The sequence below is a fragment of the Heterocephalus glaber genome, unplaced genomic scaffold (genome assembly GCF_053883595.1).
Source record: "Heterocephalus glaber isolate CG9 unplaced genomic scaffold, H.glaber_assembly_v1.0 deba00001608, whole genome shotgun sequence".
NCBI lineage: Eukaryota > Metazoa > Chordata > Mammalia > Rodentia > Bathyergidae > Heterocephalus > Heterocephalus glaber.
In genome coordinates this window covers 9,298,237-9,313,492 of record NW_028258379.1, presented here as the reverse complement: position 1 = coordinate 9,313,492, position 15,256 = coordinate 9,298,237, and the positions used below count along the sequence as shown (strand labels likewise).

At 42.0% G+C, this 15,256-nt stretch overlaps 1 protein-coding gene across 7 annotated transcripts in view; it reads right to left on the bottom strand.

The window, feature by feature from the left end:
• The window catches only part of Rad51b (RAD51 paralog B), an 828,064-nt gene that overhangs the window by 213,857 nt on the left and 598,951 nt on the right, over positions 1–15,256 (bottom strand). For 4 of the 7 annotated variants that reach the window (XM_087195304.1, XM_087195303.1, XM_087195305.1 and 1 more), the window contains one exon: positions 14,184–14,262. In XM_087195304.1, coding sequence (XP_087051430.1) covers positions 14,184–14,262 — 79 coding nt within the window. Of the gene's footprint in view, positions 1–1,641; positions 4,426–14,183; positions 14,263–15,256 lie in introns of those variants that run through there. The other 3 variants (XR_002390446.2, XM_004837341.3, XM_021247382.2) reach the window with 1 other exon arrangement.

Below are 15,256 nucleotides of genomic sequence, written 5' to 3'. Positions count from 1 at the left end.
TACATTTTAGGTATACAATACATTTACATTTATCATTGGGTGCTTGTACCTGTGGATGATGTATCTTAGTTCTTATTTTTTTCCCCATTACCCGTGTGCCCTTCAACCCCTCCGCCCTTCCCTGTTTATATAGATTTCATTTCCATTTTTTTTCTTTTCTCATAATTTTTCCTTTCCCTTCTTTCTTTTCCCCTTCCCCTCCCACCACCCCTACACCTTTGGACCTTTTCCTATTTCAAATTATCAATTATTCATTTTAATCATTTTAATCCTTATTTATACTTTCAGTTTCTCACACTAGAGAAACTATTTGGTATTTACACATGTGTGTCCTGTTTATTTCACTTATGAGTATGGCCTCAATATGCATCCATTTAGCTAAAAATGTCTCTAGTTTCTTGTTCTTTATGGCTGAGTACTACTACATTTTATAAAAAAAAAAACCACATCTTCTTTATCCAGTTTCCAGTTGATGGGCACTTGGGCTGTTTCCAAGCTTTAGCTATTATTACAAACTGTTCTGCTATAAACATGGGTGCACATGTATCGCTGTGGTATGATTCTTTTAATTCTTTGGGGAAGATACCCAGCAGGGGAATAGCTGGGTCATATGGGACCTCTAGTCCTAGTTCTTTGAGGTATCTCCATACTGATTTCCACAGTGGTTGCACCAATCTACATTCCCACCAACAATGCAGAAGAGTTCCTTTCTCCCCACACCTCTGCCAGCATTTGTTATTGGTTGATTCCGTGATAGCAGCCATTCTTTCTGGGGTGAGGTGGAATATCAGGGTTGTTTTCATCTGCATCTCTCGAATGATGAGTGATGTTGAACATTTTTTCACATATTTATTTGCTGCTTTTACTTCTTTCTCTGAGAAATGTCCGTTCATTTCAGATGCCCATTTTTGAATTGGGTCTTTGAATTTGGGGGGTCTGATTTTTTTCAGTTCTTTATATATTCTAGATAGTAGACCTTTATCTGAGGTACAGCTGCTAAAATTTTTTTCCCACATTGTAGGTTGTCTCTTAGCTCTGTTGGTGGTTTCCCTTGCAGTGCAGAAGCTTTTTAATAAGATGAGATCCCAGTTGTTGATTCTTTGTGCTAGTTCCCATGCTACTGAGGTTTTGTTCATAAAGTCTTTTCCTATGCCAATGTCTTCAAGAGTTCTGCCTAACTTATCTTCCAGCAAGTTTAATGTTTCTGTCTTAATATTTAGATCTTTAATCCACTTTGATCTGTTTAGTGCATGGTGATACGTATGGGTCTAGTTTTAATCTTCGGGAGGCTGAAATCCAGGTTTTCCAACACCATTTATTAAATAGGCTATCTTTCCTCCAATGAGGGTGCCTGGCTCCTTTAACAAAGATGAGGTGGCTGAGGATGGAGGAAGACAATTTTTGATATGTGGTATCAGGATATGTATTCTTTTTACTTTGATACTTATGACTGACTCATTTTAATATGTGAACTTTTTAGATTTTATTTTTTTATGGATAGTAAAAGTTGGGAGAAACCAAACTGAGTTATAGTGAATAAACAATATCTTTCCCAAAGTAGAGAAGAAAAAGTAGCATCTTTTCCTCATCCATCACAAGGTTCATGGCTAACCCCCCGTTACAAAACAAAACACAGGTTAATGAGAGCAAAGCGTATACATTTATTTACCATTTTCTTCTTTTAAATGAAAGGCATTAAATGATTCCCAAAGTACTCTAAAAGATAGCCAAAGGACAGCAGTACTCCCAAAGACAGCAGTACTCCCAAAGATAGCCAAAAGACAAACACAGATAGACCTCAAGAGCTGGTGCCAGTAGGTATATTAACCACTAATGGGTGTAACCCAAATTCGAGCCAGCCACATGCTTGGGATCTGCAGCCTGAAACTATCTCCCTATACGTGCAAATTCACAAGATGTATGTCCTCACAAATGGAAAGACAAGCCTAATTTTAAATAAAAATGAGACAAGAAAAGAGGCACTGTCTTTGGGAGGGAAAGGCTTCGTGATGAGTGGGTACCCCAAAGCCAAATTTAGCCAGAGAATCACAATCCAAACAAGTGTTTCTTTCCTAAATTTGGAAAGGAAGGGACAAGAAATTTTAATCTTCTTCTCTAGATTGGGGACTATGGATAGAGATCAAGGAGAGAGTTGACCTTGGTAGGAATTTATCCCCTGGCTTTTTGCCAGTTGTCCCAGGACCTTATCTACAGGCTCCAGAGAGGCTGGGGTGTCTCAGCTATCACTCACTGGGTACCAGAAACTGTAGGGGAGAAAAGGTATTATCTTTGCCTCACCCATTACAAGGATCATGGCTAGGGCCTTTATAACAAAAGACAGATTAACAAGGAAAAAAGCATGTAAATTTATTTGACATAAATTTTATGTGACATGGGAGCCTTCATAAATGAAGACTCAAAGAAACAGGGCAGGCTGTGCATTTTTATGCTTAGGTTTGATGAAGAGTGGATAGTATATAAAAATATGACTGGAAGATGAATGGGTATGATCTAATGATAATAAACAGGGTGGGGGGATTTTAGCAAGTCCTGTTTGTTCATATTCTTTACTGCCTCCCTGTGTCTTCAGAGATAAGGACATTCTTTTCCTCCTGGTATAGGGAGGGCACCTCTGGAATGAAGATTTTATGATCTGCTTCAGGGGACAGGGGAAGAAGATACTGACTTTTGCTGTTTTCCCATATTTTGGGATAGCATGCCCTGAACCCCATCAATAACTTCTCAAATATCCTTTCATGTTTGACTCAATTCATGTCATGAGAATTCATGGGAAATGTACATTTAATCAGTTGCAAAACTTTGCTTGGTTTTTCAGCTACATAGTCTATGGAAAACCACAAGTTCTCAAAATGTACTTCCATCAGAGGGAGACACATGGCCTTAGCCTCAAATGTCTGCTGTCCCTGCCACTTCCAGGCCTACACAAATCTTTCTTTCCTCTGATGCCCAGCACATGTGCTGTTGCCTTGAATACCTTCCCTGGTTGGCTCCAGGCCAGTGAAATGTTCCTCTTCCTGCCCTTGCTGCATGGGGCTTGGATGTGCATCTATTCTGTTACTTTATTTTATTCTGCTTTATATCATAGCTACTCATTTTTGAGTCCATTTGTAGTATATTTCTTGAGGATGGGGCACACATCCTATCACTTTTAGGCTTCCCCTGAGTATTTGGTATGTGCTTAGCAAATACTGAGTTGTTAAAATGGACTCAGACATTCAACCATTCTGCATCACTCTGTATTGACTTTGTACACAGCACTCTGTTGAACAGTGATAGAAAATACAATTTGACTTGATTCTCACTCCCAAGGCACTTAAAATTTCCGAAGGGAGAGCAGGCACAAAGTGATTTTGCAGCAGATGGTTTGGGTTCACAACTTGGGTAGGAGGGTCCCAATGGGAAAGACTGGGAAGATTTAATGTCTGACTTGGAAGGGGCTGAAGCCCCAGAACCTTGCGCTGCACCCCCAGAACCTTGCGCTGCACCCAGCTTGATGCTTTGGTCAAAAGCTTATGGGCAGGAGGAATAGGAATGCTGGGTGTTCTACTGGAAATGACTAAATTATCCCATGGGTCACCAAGTGATTTATTTGCTAATTGAATGGCCAGCTTTGGGCTTTAAATCTAAAGAAGTCATTTCATCCTTTATTTAATACTGCATGAATCTCACTCTTTGTTTTGCAAGGCTATACACAATATGCCAGTGAAATGTGAATTTACACTACAATAGTTATGCCACTAATGACCTTCCAAATGCCACTAATACCATACATGCTCTGCTTCTCCACTGGATCTAACTAAACCTGTCAGTGAATTCTGAGGCCATCAACCTCCCTCTGACACAAGAGCAGAACCCCACACCCATGCCTGCCCCCGATATCCCCCATCATTCAGTGATTTCATTTCTGAATCAGTTGCTCTTTGGAGACCCCAATTCCTTTGCACCTATTCTTTTTATTTGGTGGACAATACTTCCTTCGGAAATGTTCCCTCCTATAATTACAAATCTTGTTAGTTATCCTCCTCCTCTCCCCAGGGGGATTATAGGCTTTAATTAATTAATGTGGTTAACCCACTTGAGATGCCTACTTGAAAGGTGCTATATAAGTGCAAATTATTATTATTATGGCTGTTGACATCCCATGGAGCCAAAGCCCTCAGTCCTACACATCTAGAGATCTTAACAAAGGCTTCTTCATCTTCACCTTCCCTGCTAGGCCTGAAATCACTGGCTCAATGGTCTAGGAGCAAATCTGTTACCATCTCAACAGCAATCAACTAATTAATCCCCGTTATTTTGGCTTCCATTTCCTTTCTCCAAGCTGCATGGTCCAGTTTCATTTCACAAACCATGCCCCCATCAGCTGTAGACAAAGGTCACAGTATTCCTATGGCCTCTGTTGGTCTAAAAGGAGAGAGAGAGAGAGAGAGAGAGAGAGAGAGAGAATTTGAAAACATATCATAAAATGCATTAACTTCTCACCAGCAATCTAAATGAAACTTTCCCACAGTTGCAATCCCCTCCCATACTTGTCACCCACAGAATCAACTGCCTTGCACACTACAGGCACCCAGAAACTCAGTACAGGCTGGGGGCTGGGTTAAGGTCCTGCAGCACTGGCCTGACTGCAGATAGTTACAGACAAAGGGGAAGTCTATCTGCACTGGGTGGGAAAAGGTCATTCAGAGACACAAGTCCCTCTTTGGCTTTCTCTACAATCCCGACGTTTCCCCTGAGAAAGCCAGCTGCCATCTGTAGCCAGAAAGCCCTCACAAAGGCCGGGACCATGATTTAGATGTTTTATGCTACACCTAGCACACCACAGCCCTCAACAAATGCCCAGTACTTCCACTATGATGGTAGCCATTGAAAGCAGCCCTGTGGGGGAGACTTGGCCTCTCATAGGGACGGTGCTGACCAAAACACTCCTTACAAGGTTGCCCCTCAGCCTCTTTGTTAGAGTGGCTGTGGGCGAGCCTCAGGGGGTCATGTCTTCATCTGCCTTCATTTATCCTCCCCATTGAAGGGCTCCTTCAGGACATCGGTCAGTCTCTGTGGGAAATGATTTGGAGAGCAACAAAAGAACTTGGGCCCTTTGGGGGGCCTTCAGAATTCAGTAAACATCTGGACATGGAAGGCCAGGTTCTCAAGCAGTCTAACTGGGGAGGTGTCAAAAGAGAGAGAGCTGTGTGTGCAATGTAAGCTTTTAGTGCTCTGGCGATGTTTGTTGTCAAAAGACACAGACACCCTAGCAGGTAGATAGGAAGATTTTTCAAAAGCTCTTCTATTTGTTAGTTTTTGTGAGTGAAGTTCACTGTTTGTCAGTTGTCATGGCATGTGTGAGGAAATGGCAGTGTCACATGGGCAATGGGCAGCCTGCGATGGGCTTTCTGATTTTGTGTGCACCACAAATAACCTAAGGTTGCATAAGCCTGTCCTGGTAGTTGTTAAAAGCATTTCATTTACCTTTGAGGTTTGTAAAGCACTTAGTATCCTAGGTGACTTACTGGACTCAAAAAAAGAGAGAGAGCACTAAGAGGAGGAGTGATTTACACTTCATCACACGATGAGATTTGAGACCTGAACTCTTGACTCTCCATGTTCCCTTTATTGTTGAGTCCATCCATTTAGAACGCATTAGTCAGCATGATTCAACATTCATCACTAATCAACATTAGTGATGGAACTAATCAGCATTCCCCAGTGTCCCTGAGTCTATCCTCAGGCAGCAAAAGAAACTGGGCTCTGTCAAGAGACAATGGAATGTGGTTTTTGTCAGTAGTCAGAAGCTGAATCCAGTGCCAGTCCCACATACTCGGTCATTCTAGTTGGAAAGAGTCTATCTCTTTTATCTGTCCATGTCCAACTGTTTGAACGTCCATAACAGGTATCACGCTTTGCTTTTTATTAAACTTATGTAATTACATCTTTCCTAACTAGATATTAAGCTACTAAATGGAAGGGACCTTTTTTTCTTCCCAGTTTTATATCCCTTGAGCCCTGAGCGCTATGCTTTACAAACGATAGATACTTGACACATACTGAACTGAACTCACCAAGATGGAACTTAAATCATATTCCAGAAAGAACCTCAAGTCCTTTTGGAAGACATTTTCAGAGAAAACCAACAACCTGACTTGACTTAACATCTTTTGGTATTATTACCTGTGCATTTTCACAAATGCAAATTGTTAGCTCTGCCAATGACTTACAGGTTCTAAAAGAGGAGTGTGGATCCAGTCTGGATCTACAGTCCAGGTTTTTGGAATACAGTACAAGTTTTGGAATAAAGTTTTTCTCTATAACCTTATTTCAACTGAAATTTTGTTCCATGTTACAAAAAAATGTAGGCAGGAAAAAAAAATATTTTGGAAAAAACGTGTTTAGTCTACGACTTTTGACCCAAGTTCATACTCTGATTTGTGCTCATAGCACTCATTCAAATTTTGTTCTTAAATACCGCATAACAGCAAAACATACTAATGTTTCCACTTGATGGAAATTCTGTTTTGGGCAGGGTGAGGGGACAAGATTTTTGGGTTCTAATATGTGGTGAATAGCTGACTATGACATCCTAGCCCTCTTTGCTCTAGATTCTGGAACAAAAGAGAGTCCTGATAGCATTTTTAACAAACCCAATATTTATTTGTATTTATTTGTATTTCTGTTATGCAAGCCCAGCCCTAGGGAGTGTACTATTGTATCCTGGGAAGTAATCTCTGCAACTAGGCTCCTCTGAAAGGGCTCTGTCTCTGAATATTCATTTTCCCTCTTTCTCTTGTGGTAACAGAGCTCCCCAAATTTATCTAGGTACCTGGCCACCCAGATTAGCAACTATGTTCTCAGCCTTTCTTGACATATAGTTACAGATTTGCCACATGATATAAGCAGAAATGAAGCATGTAACTTCTGGTTAACGTCCTTACAGGAAGGGGGATGATTTTCCTCTCATCACTCTGTCCCACACAACTCCTGCTACTTGGATGGAAGACATGATGTTGAGCCATTTGGACTCTGACAACTGAGAAATATCCTAGGTGGGACAGAGCAACAACCCAATACCCTGGGTCCGGGGATAGACATGTGGGGCCAAGCTGCCACACAAGCTCTGGCCTGCATTCCTCCACAGTGCTATGTGAGGAAGCAGCAAATCTTTATCTTGGACACCACTTTAGTTTAGGCAGTGGTTACATCCAGTCAAACTTATAACCCAACTACGTTCAGGGAATTTCTAGAAGGATCGTTATATCAATGTGACTGATTTTTAGCTTAGAATGTCAGGATTCTGAAATATGGGCCTGGAATATGTCAACAAGGCCCATGAAGTCTGGTAAATAAGTGGCTATAGGGCCTGACATAATAGAAGAGAAGGGGGCCCAAACCCATTTCTGATTTTCTAAACTCTTGGGCCCAGCCTACCTACTTGTAAAGGGTTACAAACTCAACTTTGAGGCAGTGAGCTTCTCTTCAGCTTTTTGGGGACTCAGTTTTTCATTTGAAGATCAAAGTGGCAGACGAGACTAAAAGCTGTCTTGGGATGTGAATATAGTTACCTTAGGTGCAGTGAAACAATTTTTATCAATAATCATTTAACCACATGCATAAAGCTCACATACTGTGCAGATCTCTCCAGAGTATATGGCAAGCTTATACTCCAAAGGCAGACAAAAAAGAGGTATCCATAAAGAATGCATAAGAAGATCAGCCATGGAAACATGATAACAAACTTATAATTACACATACACCTGCATAGAAATTAGTGCACTACCTCCAGAGGGAGGGTATATTGGTAAATCTCTTTGGACAGAAATTTGCAAATGTATAGTAAGGATGAAAATGTGCATACCCTCTAATCAATCATTCATGATACATCCCTAGAGAAACTCATGCCTGCCAACGAAGAGACATGTATAAAGAAATTCATTGTTGGGCCGGGGATATAGCTTAGTGGCATGGCACCTACCAGGCAAGCACAAGGTCCTGAGTTTGATTCCCAGTAATTAAAAAAAAAAAAAAAGAAATTCATTGTTGCAAATAACCGAAATTCTCATAAATAGGGAAGTAGATAACATGGTATAGTCATACAATGGATGTAGACACCTGAAGTAAAGTGAAAAAAAAAATGTTCAATGTGCATCAGTATAGACATAGCATAAAAAAGTTAAATGACAAAAGCAAGTTGTAGAATGACATGTATGATAAGCCATATATGCAAAGTTTAAAATGCACTCAAAACAAATCATTATATGTGAATTCATTTATGGAAGAGGAAGGGAATATACCAAATTATGGACAACTTCTGCTTCTGTGGAGAATGTGGCGGTGGGGAAAGACTGGACTAGGTGTAGATACAAAAGAGTTTTGAGCTTTGTCAAGTTTTAGTCTTGTTATTTAAAAAAATCTGAGAAAAGTAGGACAAATTTTTAAATATTTGCTAATTTTAGATATGAGAGTCTTTTAAAATTCATGCTTTATGATTTTCTGTACTGTCTATATTAATTATATGATTCATGCTGGGGTGTAGCTCAGTGGTAGAGTGTTTGCCAGCATTGCAAAAACAAACAAACAAACTACATAGATAACATAATAAATGAACAAGGCAAAGGGACAGTGTAGGAAGACGTCATAGAGGAAGAGGATGTAAAATGAATGTCAAAAGAGAAGAGTACTTGGAAGTTGGACTCTTTCCTCATTTTCCCATGGGAAGCCCCATACCAAGAGTCCTAGATGAGCCTTCTGAGGCTGCAGGGACAACGTGACAGGCCAGCTCTGTCCTCTTCTCTATGACCTCTGGAAGGAGTTTGTACTCTCTGCGTCACTGAATCCCAGGGATCTCTGCCCAGACTCCCACAAGAATTCTAGGCTCTGCCAGGTGTGGGGGTGGTACTAAGAATGCAGACACCTCCATACCTGTTTGGAAATAGATTGAGAACCTTTTGGGTTACTCTGAGTCCACCAGGCAGAAAATATTTAGACAGGCTACTGATTCAAATTGAAATCTGATGAGCTCAGATGGTGGTATTTGGGGGGAAAGAATTTTTCAATAAATCATCCAGTTGGCTTGGTGACTAAGAAAATGGGGTGGAAGAATTTAACTCAAGTTTGTGACAAGTGAACAAATAGGGGAGATTAATGCCTTTCCCGATACGCTTCAAAAGGTGATCAAACAAACCTTTCTTGATTGTAAAACCAAAGCAAGAAAGGGACATAGCTTTCTAGTTCTAAAAAAAAAAAATCACTGTTTGTTTTCTGGTTTCTTTTGAGTTCCTCCACAAAGTGGTTGAAGAAATAGGAAGTTAGTTTTTGTCCAGCACCTTCTCTTGACCAGTGTCAGGGTACTCTGGGCTCTTCTGAGGTTCCCCAATCCACTCCCCAAAGATTTATGCTGTTCATTCAAATCTAAACTGGTAGAGGACAGCACCAGAATCCAAATTTAAGCAGTCATACCAGATCCTGATTCTGTAGAAATAAATATAGGAAACACACTTCTGTCTTATGGGGAAACCAAGCTGCTATCTTTTTTTTTGGTACCGGGGATTGAACTCAGGACTTTGTGCTTTCGAGGCAGGCACTGGAACCACTGAGCTAAATCCCTGGCCCAAGCTGCTATCTTTTGTTCTGCTCAAAACAACTCGGCTTTCTGTTTTCCCAAGTGTGCCCTACATTCCTGAGGAAAGAATTGTAGGTGAAGGAGTGAATAGAGTGGGCTCTGTTGGTCCAACCTCTCCATTCCCAGGGCCAGCCCCTTCCTTAGGAGCTATTTCACTGATCCCCAGGCAGTTACTCCACAGACCCCAAGAATACTGGGATGGCTTCAGGAAGGCCTGGCCCTGGCTTCCCAGAGGCCTCCTGAAACATAAGCAAGACAGCCTAGTTGTTTTCAGTGTCACAGACCCAGCTGTGCTCTAGATGGCACATTCAGGGTCTGCTGAAGAAACAAAGGACAGGATCAGAGCAGATGTGGGTTGACTTGGAGTTCATGGGACTCCACCCCCCCCCCTTCTTGTCTGCAGTGCTTTGGGGCTCCTCCCCATTAAAGCTGATCTCCAAAGTCAACTCTTCTGCTCTTCACTTGCTATCAGGTCCCAGCACCCCTCCACCTCACTTGGCCTAGCCAGTCCTTTGAGCTTTTCCACTTGTTAGGCACCCAGGCTTTCCCTGGGGGATAAAAGGAAAAATGGATTCACGGCTCCTGGTCAACCCCCACTTTTCCCACTCCTGTCACCCAAAGGGCTGAATCTCCCTCTGGCCTTCTGTTAGAGGACCAACCACCAAGAAGCTGGAGGCTACTGTGAGCTCCCTCTCCTTTAGGGCCCAAGTATTTCCAGAATCTAGGGCCCAGCCAAGAGAGCCCAGGATCCTGGACAAAGGCAGGCAAACAAAGAAGATGCAAACGGGGTGGTATTACCATGTTAATAGCCTGAGGCCTCCTGAAGATGCCTGGAGGGTGGGTTTTCTTTCTTTTACTTTTTCTTTCTTTCTTTTCTTTTTTCTTTTTTTTGCAAAAGGAGAATAGTTCTGCTTTCTATTTTACTACAACAATAGCACGGTCCGGCTCCTTCAAGTGTTTAAAAAAAATGGCCTGAGAAATCTCTAACCAGCCCGGGTCTCTCCAGCCTGCCGCTCCATTGTCCCTCCCATCCCAGTGAACAAAGGGGAGGGAAGGGTGTCAGGCCCCCAGTTGCTGTCTGTTCTCAGCATCCTAATCCTTGAGAACTGGTGAGGGGAATGGCCTGTGGAGCCTGTCAATCGAATTTTGCCTCCACTTTCTATTCCCTCCCTCGGCTTGCGCACTCTGAGAGGTGCAGGTATTAGAAAACCTCCTGGTCAGTGGGCCAAGAGGAGTCTTGAGGTTTGCCGAGGGATAAAAGGCATTTTGGATCATTCCCACGTTCACTGACGACCCGGCCCTGCCCCCGGGTTAGCCCCTGTGGATTGTTCTTTCCCACCACTCCAGCTTGGCTCCATTAGAGCCTGATGGCCAGCCAGAAGGGGCTGCTGGTCTCTCTTAAGGGTAGCACAGGGCATCACGTTGCAAACCCCGCCGCCCTGCCATCTCTGTGCCGCTCGTATATGGGGCAGACTGCAGATTGCAGCCAGAGGTTCAGGTCAGGTGCCATTTCCACACCAACCTGGAGCTATCATGCCCCAGCAACTCCTCACACCAGGAACACTTTTTAGCCTTGACTTGACTGGTGTTACCTTTCCAAGTTTACCACCCAGGAAGCAAGGGTTTCTTTGCTTTAAACCTGGGGAATTATACAGGTGTCTTTCAGCTCAGTCATCTGGTAAGAACAGGGAAAAATAAGCCTTTATGTTCTAGTTAGGTACAACTGTGCTGAGGTAAGTGAATGATAAGTACATCACCTCCCAGGAGAATCAGATAAACTGAAGTGACAAGAGATCATCCAACCAGGTTACTTCCATCCAAGTAAGAAAACACCATCACTGCAATCCCCATACATGAAGTCTTAATGTGCACACATATACACATTCATACAAAATCACATACACACAATTACACAAGTATTTCATTACATAATCAGATATTTTCTATTTTCCCTTCTTCCCTCTCTCCCTTTCTTCCTAAATGCTGGTTGTGACCCATCAGTTTGATGTCACGACCCATTGATGGGTTGCAGGCCAGTTTTCCAAGCCTTGAATCAGCATTTTCATTTTCAAGCAGACAAAATGAGGGCCCCAGAGATTTTTCTTAAGATCACAGCAGAGCTGGAACAGAAACCCAAAGGTTCTCTTCAGTAAAAGGGGGCCCTCACTTTTCTGGGCAGCAAACTCCTGTTTCCCCTCCAGAAGCTGTGGAGCACATTAGAAGGGCACAAGGTATGCTAACTCAGTGAAGTTTGTAACTCAGTGGCACTGCTGGTGACAGCAGCAGGGCCCTTCTGCCTCTGGGCCTCAGAGAAGGAAGTGCACCTGAGGGAGTGGGACAGGAAAACAACTTAGAAAATAGGTGAGGTTCTGAGGATTCCCAGCCATTTTTATTTACTGCTTGGGGAACTTGCATCATAAGACATTTTCCTGAAATTTTTTCTTTTCTGGACACATTATTCCAGGTCAGTCTTCTTTAGTAAATTACTTTCTCTCCTATTTTTCAATTTTTTCTATTAGTCCTTCCTTGAAGTATTTTTTTTAACTTCTATCAACGCATTGTATTTCCAGTTTCTATTTTCTCTAAACAATTTCAACTTCCCTGTCAAAATCATTATCCTAGCAATGAACATCAGGGATGCAGCCCAGTGAATCTTGTTAACACAAATATATCCGAAGTTATCTCTATTTGACCAGGCTTAAAAATGCTAGTTTTCAAGGTATAAACATCCTAGCAAGACTTTCAACTGATTCTTTTCCTCTTGAACTTATCTCATAATTTTCCATAGAATTTCTTGAAAACTTCATCTAAATTTGCTATTTACTAGACTTATAATCTTTTAAGACTACCTCTAAAAATGAAGAGCTCAAAGGCACACTGTGCACTGGGTAAATAAAACCGAGCTTTCTGATTGCTTATTAGTTATACACCCTTAAAGTGTATGTAACAAAGGGGCCTGCTGTTTGCTTTGCTTAATCTGGTCTTAAAATCTCTGCTTCTTTGTCAGAAAACAATATTTGCAATTGTAAAAAAAAATATTTACCAAGGAACTTGGATAGCATAAGTCAGAGGCTAAGAGCCAAAGGTCAGTAGTTTTTACCCCAAATTTCTGTGGCCCCGAGAGTCCCTGCTGTGGAGCTCAGCTGCATCAAACAAACATGTTGCTTTGAGAGTCTATTAAGAAGCAAGCATTTCAGAAGAGGAAGGGAAGAAAGGGCTGGCTGCAGCCCACTTCTCAGCCTGCACAGCAGAATCCCTGCTCCATCTTTGGAATGTAATGGTCACCATGAGGATGGTGCAGGGACTGTCCTGTTTCATAAACCTGGAGAAAGACCACAGCTTACAAAATTTTGCTGGGCAGACACGAACAGCAATAGCAATACAGTGATGCCTCAGTTCATAAACTTAATTTGTTTTACGATTTTGGGGAAGATGGCCACATTTTGTCACATGTGGAGTTTGTGAATGGAAGCAAAATTTTGTCGTGTTTTTGTTTGAGAATTGAATTGTTTGCAAGAACATTCATGAACTGAGGTATTACTGTGCCACTCTTCTGTGGCTCAGGCCAAATATTAACCTATGCATTTGGTGGGTGAGGCTGCCTGCCTGACACTAAGGAACAGACAAATGTGTATCCTGAGCACTTCTTAATTTGCAAAGCAATTTTGCATATCCATTCCCAGGGGCTGATTCTTCTGAGCTTAATGGTGTTCCAATTTTTTTTTTTTTTTTTCGGTCCCAGGGATCATTCCAATTTACTTCTTCATTTTTATTATTTTCTGGAAAGACCTGGGATTGGGTGCCTTTCCTAATCACCAGAGTACCCAGCATCTGAGAATGAGTCCCCACTGCAGATCAGTGAGTTCCAGATTGTGGGCTTGGGGTATCTCACTTTGATGAAGAACTCAGCTCCTTCCAAGTTCCATGCCCATGTCACAAGAGGCAGGTCAGCAAGCAAGGCATATCCCAGCATAAGGGTCTCTTGGGACTTGAACTCAGGGAATGGAAATGGAGTAACCACAGGGAGGCCAAAGAAATGGAGCTCTTGGAACCACAACACAGTGGTTCCACCAGCCCAGATGGGCTACAGCTTGTGAAGCAAGAGGCTCTTTGCACTGGCATCAGAGACCACCTGCCTGGTTCACACCATAGGATTCATGAAGAAGACTATTGGGAGCAATTCCTAGCACTCTTGTTTTGACCTTTTATTTTCTGTTGTCCCACTCTGCTATTAAATCCTACAGTTCTCCCTCAACTATATCTCAATCTTCTGTCAAATTCTTGTCACAGATGCCAATCTTTTGACCATATCAGGGCAATATCACTAGCCAATTCACCTTGGCCTCCCCCCCCCCCCCCCCAGTACCGGGGATTGAACTCAGGACCTTGCACTTGCAAGGCAGGCGCGGTGCCACTGAGCTAAATCCCAGCCCAACCATGGCCTTTGATTCTGTCCTGAAACAGTTTAAATGACCACAGCAGTAACTACACCAGCAATGGGCAGCACTGAGCATAATCAGCTTAAAGAAATGGCTTACTCTAAGGATCTTACCTTGAAGAACCAGGCCTTCTGCCTTGATGGTGTAGACAAATGAGGTGAAGGGAGCCAGAGGGGACTTGGCGATGAGAATCTGCACATAAAGCATATTTTTCCAGAGTGAGACAAATGATCAGGTACAACAAGCCTCTATTACTTCCCTTCCTACTTTGACAGAGTGGTAACATATGACTGCAGGTTATAAGGCTTATTATTAAAAACATATTTTGGAAAAAAAATTTAAATGTGTGTTATCATTTCAAAGTGGTCACCTTGGAAGGGCAATTATCCCACATATTCTGCCACCAAATGCCATATTCTTTAACCAATTCTTTCAGAAACAAGATTCATTATTTATGTAACATGATTAAATATCTATATTTCTGCTCAAAGAGAAACCTAGCTTGATTCTTTAATTGTATTCATAAACTTAGTCATTTAAAAAAATTTAAAGCTACCCTTAAAATATTTACCATCACTGCAAATATTCAAAATAATGTGCTAGAGGCAAAGCAATAGTAAGTTGTTTTACTGACACCCAATCCCTCAGCAATTCTGTGTTTACATCCTTTATCATGGGTTTGTAGTTTTTCTCACTTAAGGTGTAGCACATTTTCCTTGGAGCAGACTATGGGGCTGGCCATATGACTTGCTTTGGCTAATAATTTGTGCCAGTTCCCAGCCTAGGCCTCAGGAAGCCTCAAGTATTTCCATTTCTTCTCTTTTGCTTCTGCCACTGTCAGGGGAAATATGTCCAAGCTAGTCTACTAGAAGGAAAGTAAGAACAGAGCTGGCAAGCTTAAGTAGTTGACCCCTAGGAGACACAGATGCTTGTGCGTTAAATATTTCTATATACCCATCAGTTCTTTGGTGATGATGTTATAAAGCATTTTTGCAGTAAGAGTTGACCATACAGCAGCCAAAACGAAATGTGAAAAGTGGGGCTGGGGATTTAGCTCAGTGGCACTGCGCCTGCCTCACAAGCTCAAGGTGGTAAGTCTGATCCCCGGTACCAAAAAAAAAAAAAAGTGAAAAGTGGAGTAATGGCATTCTCCCAAGACAAATACTGTACCTGTTTTAAAGGAGAT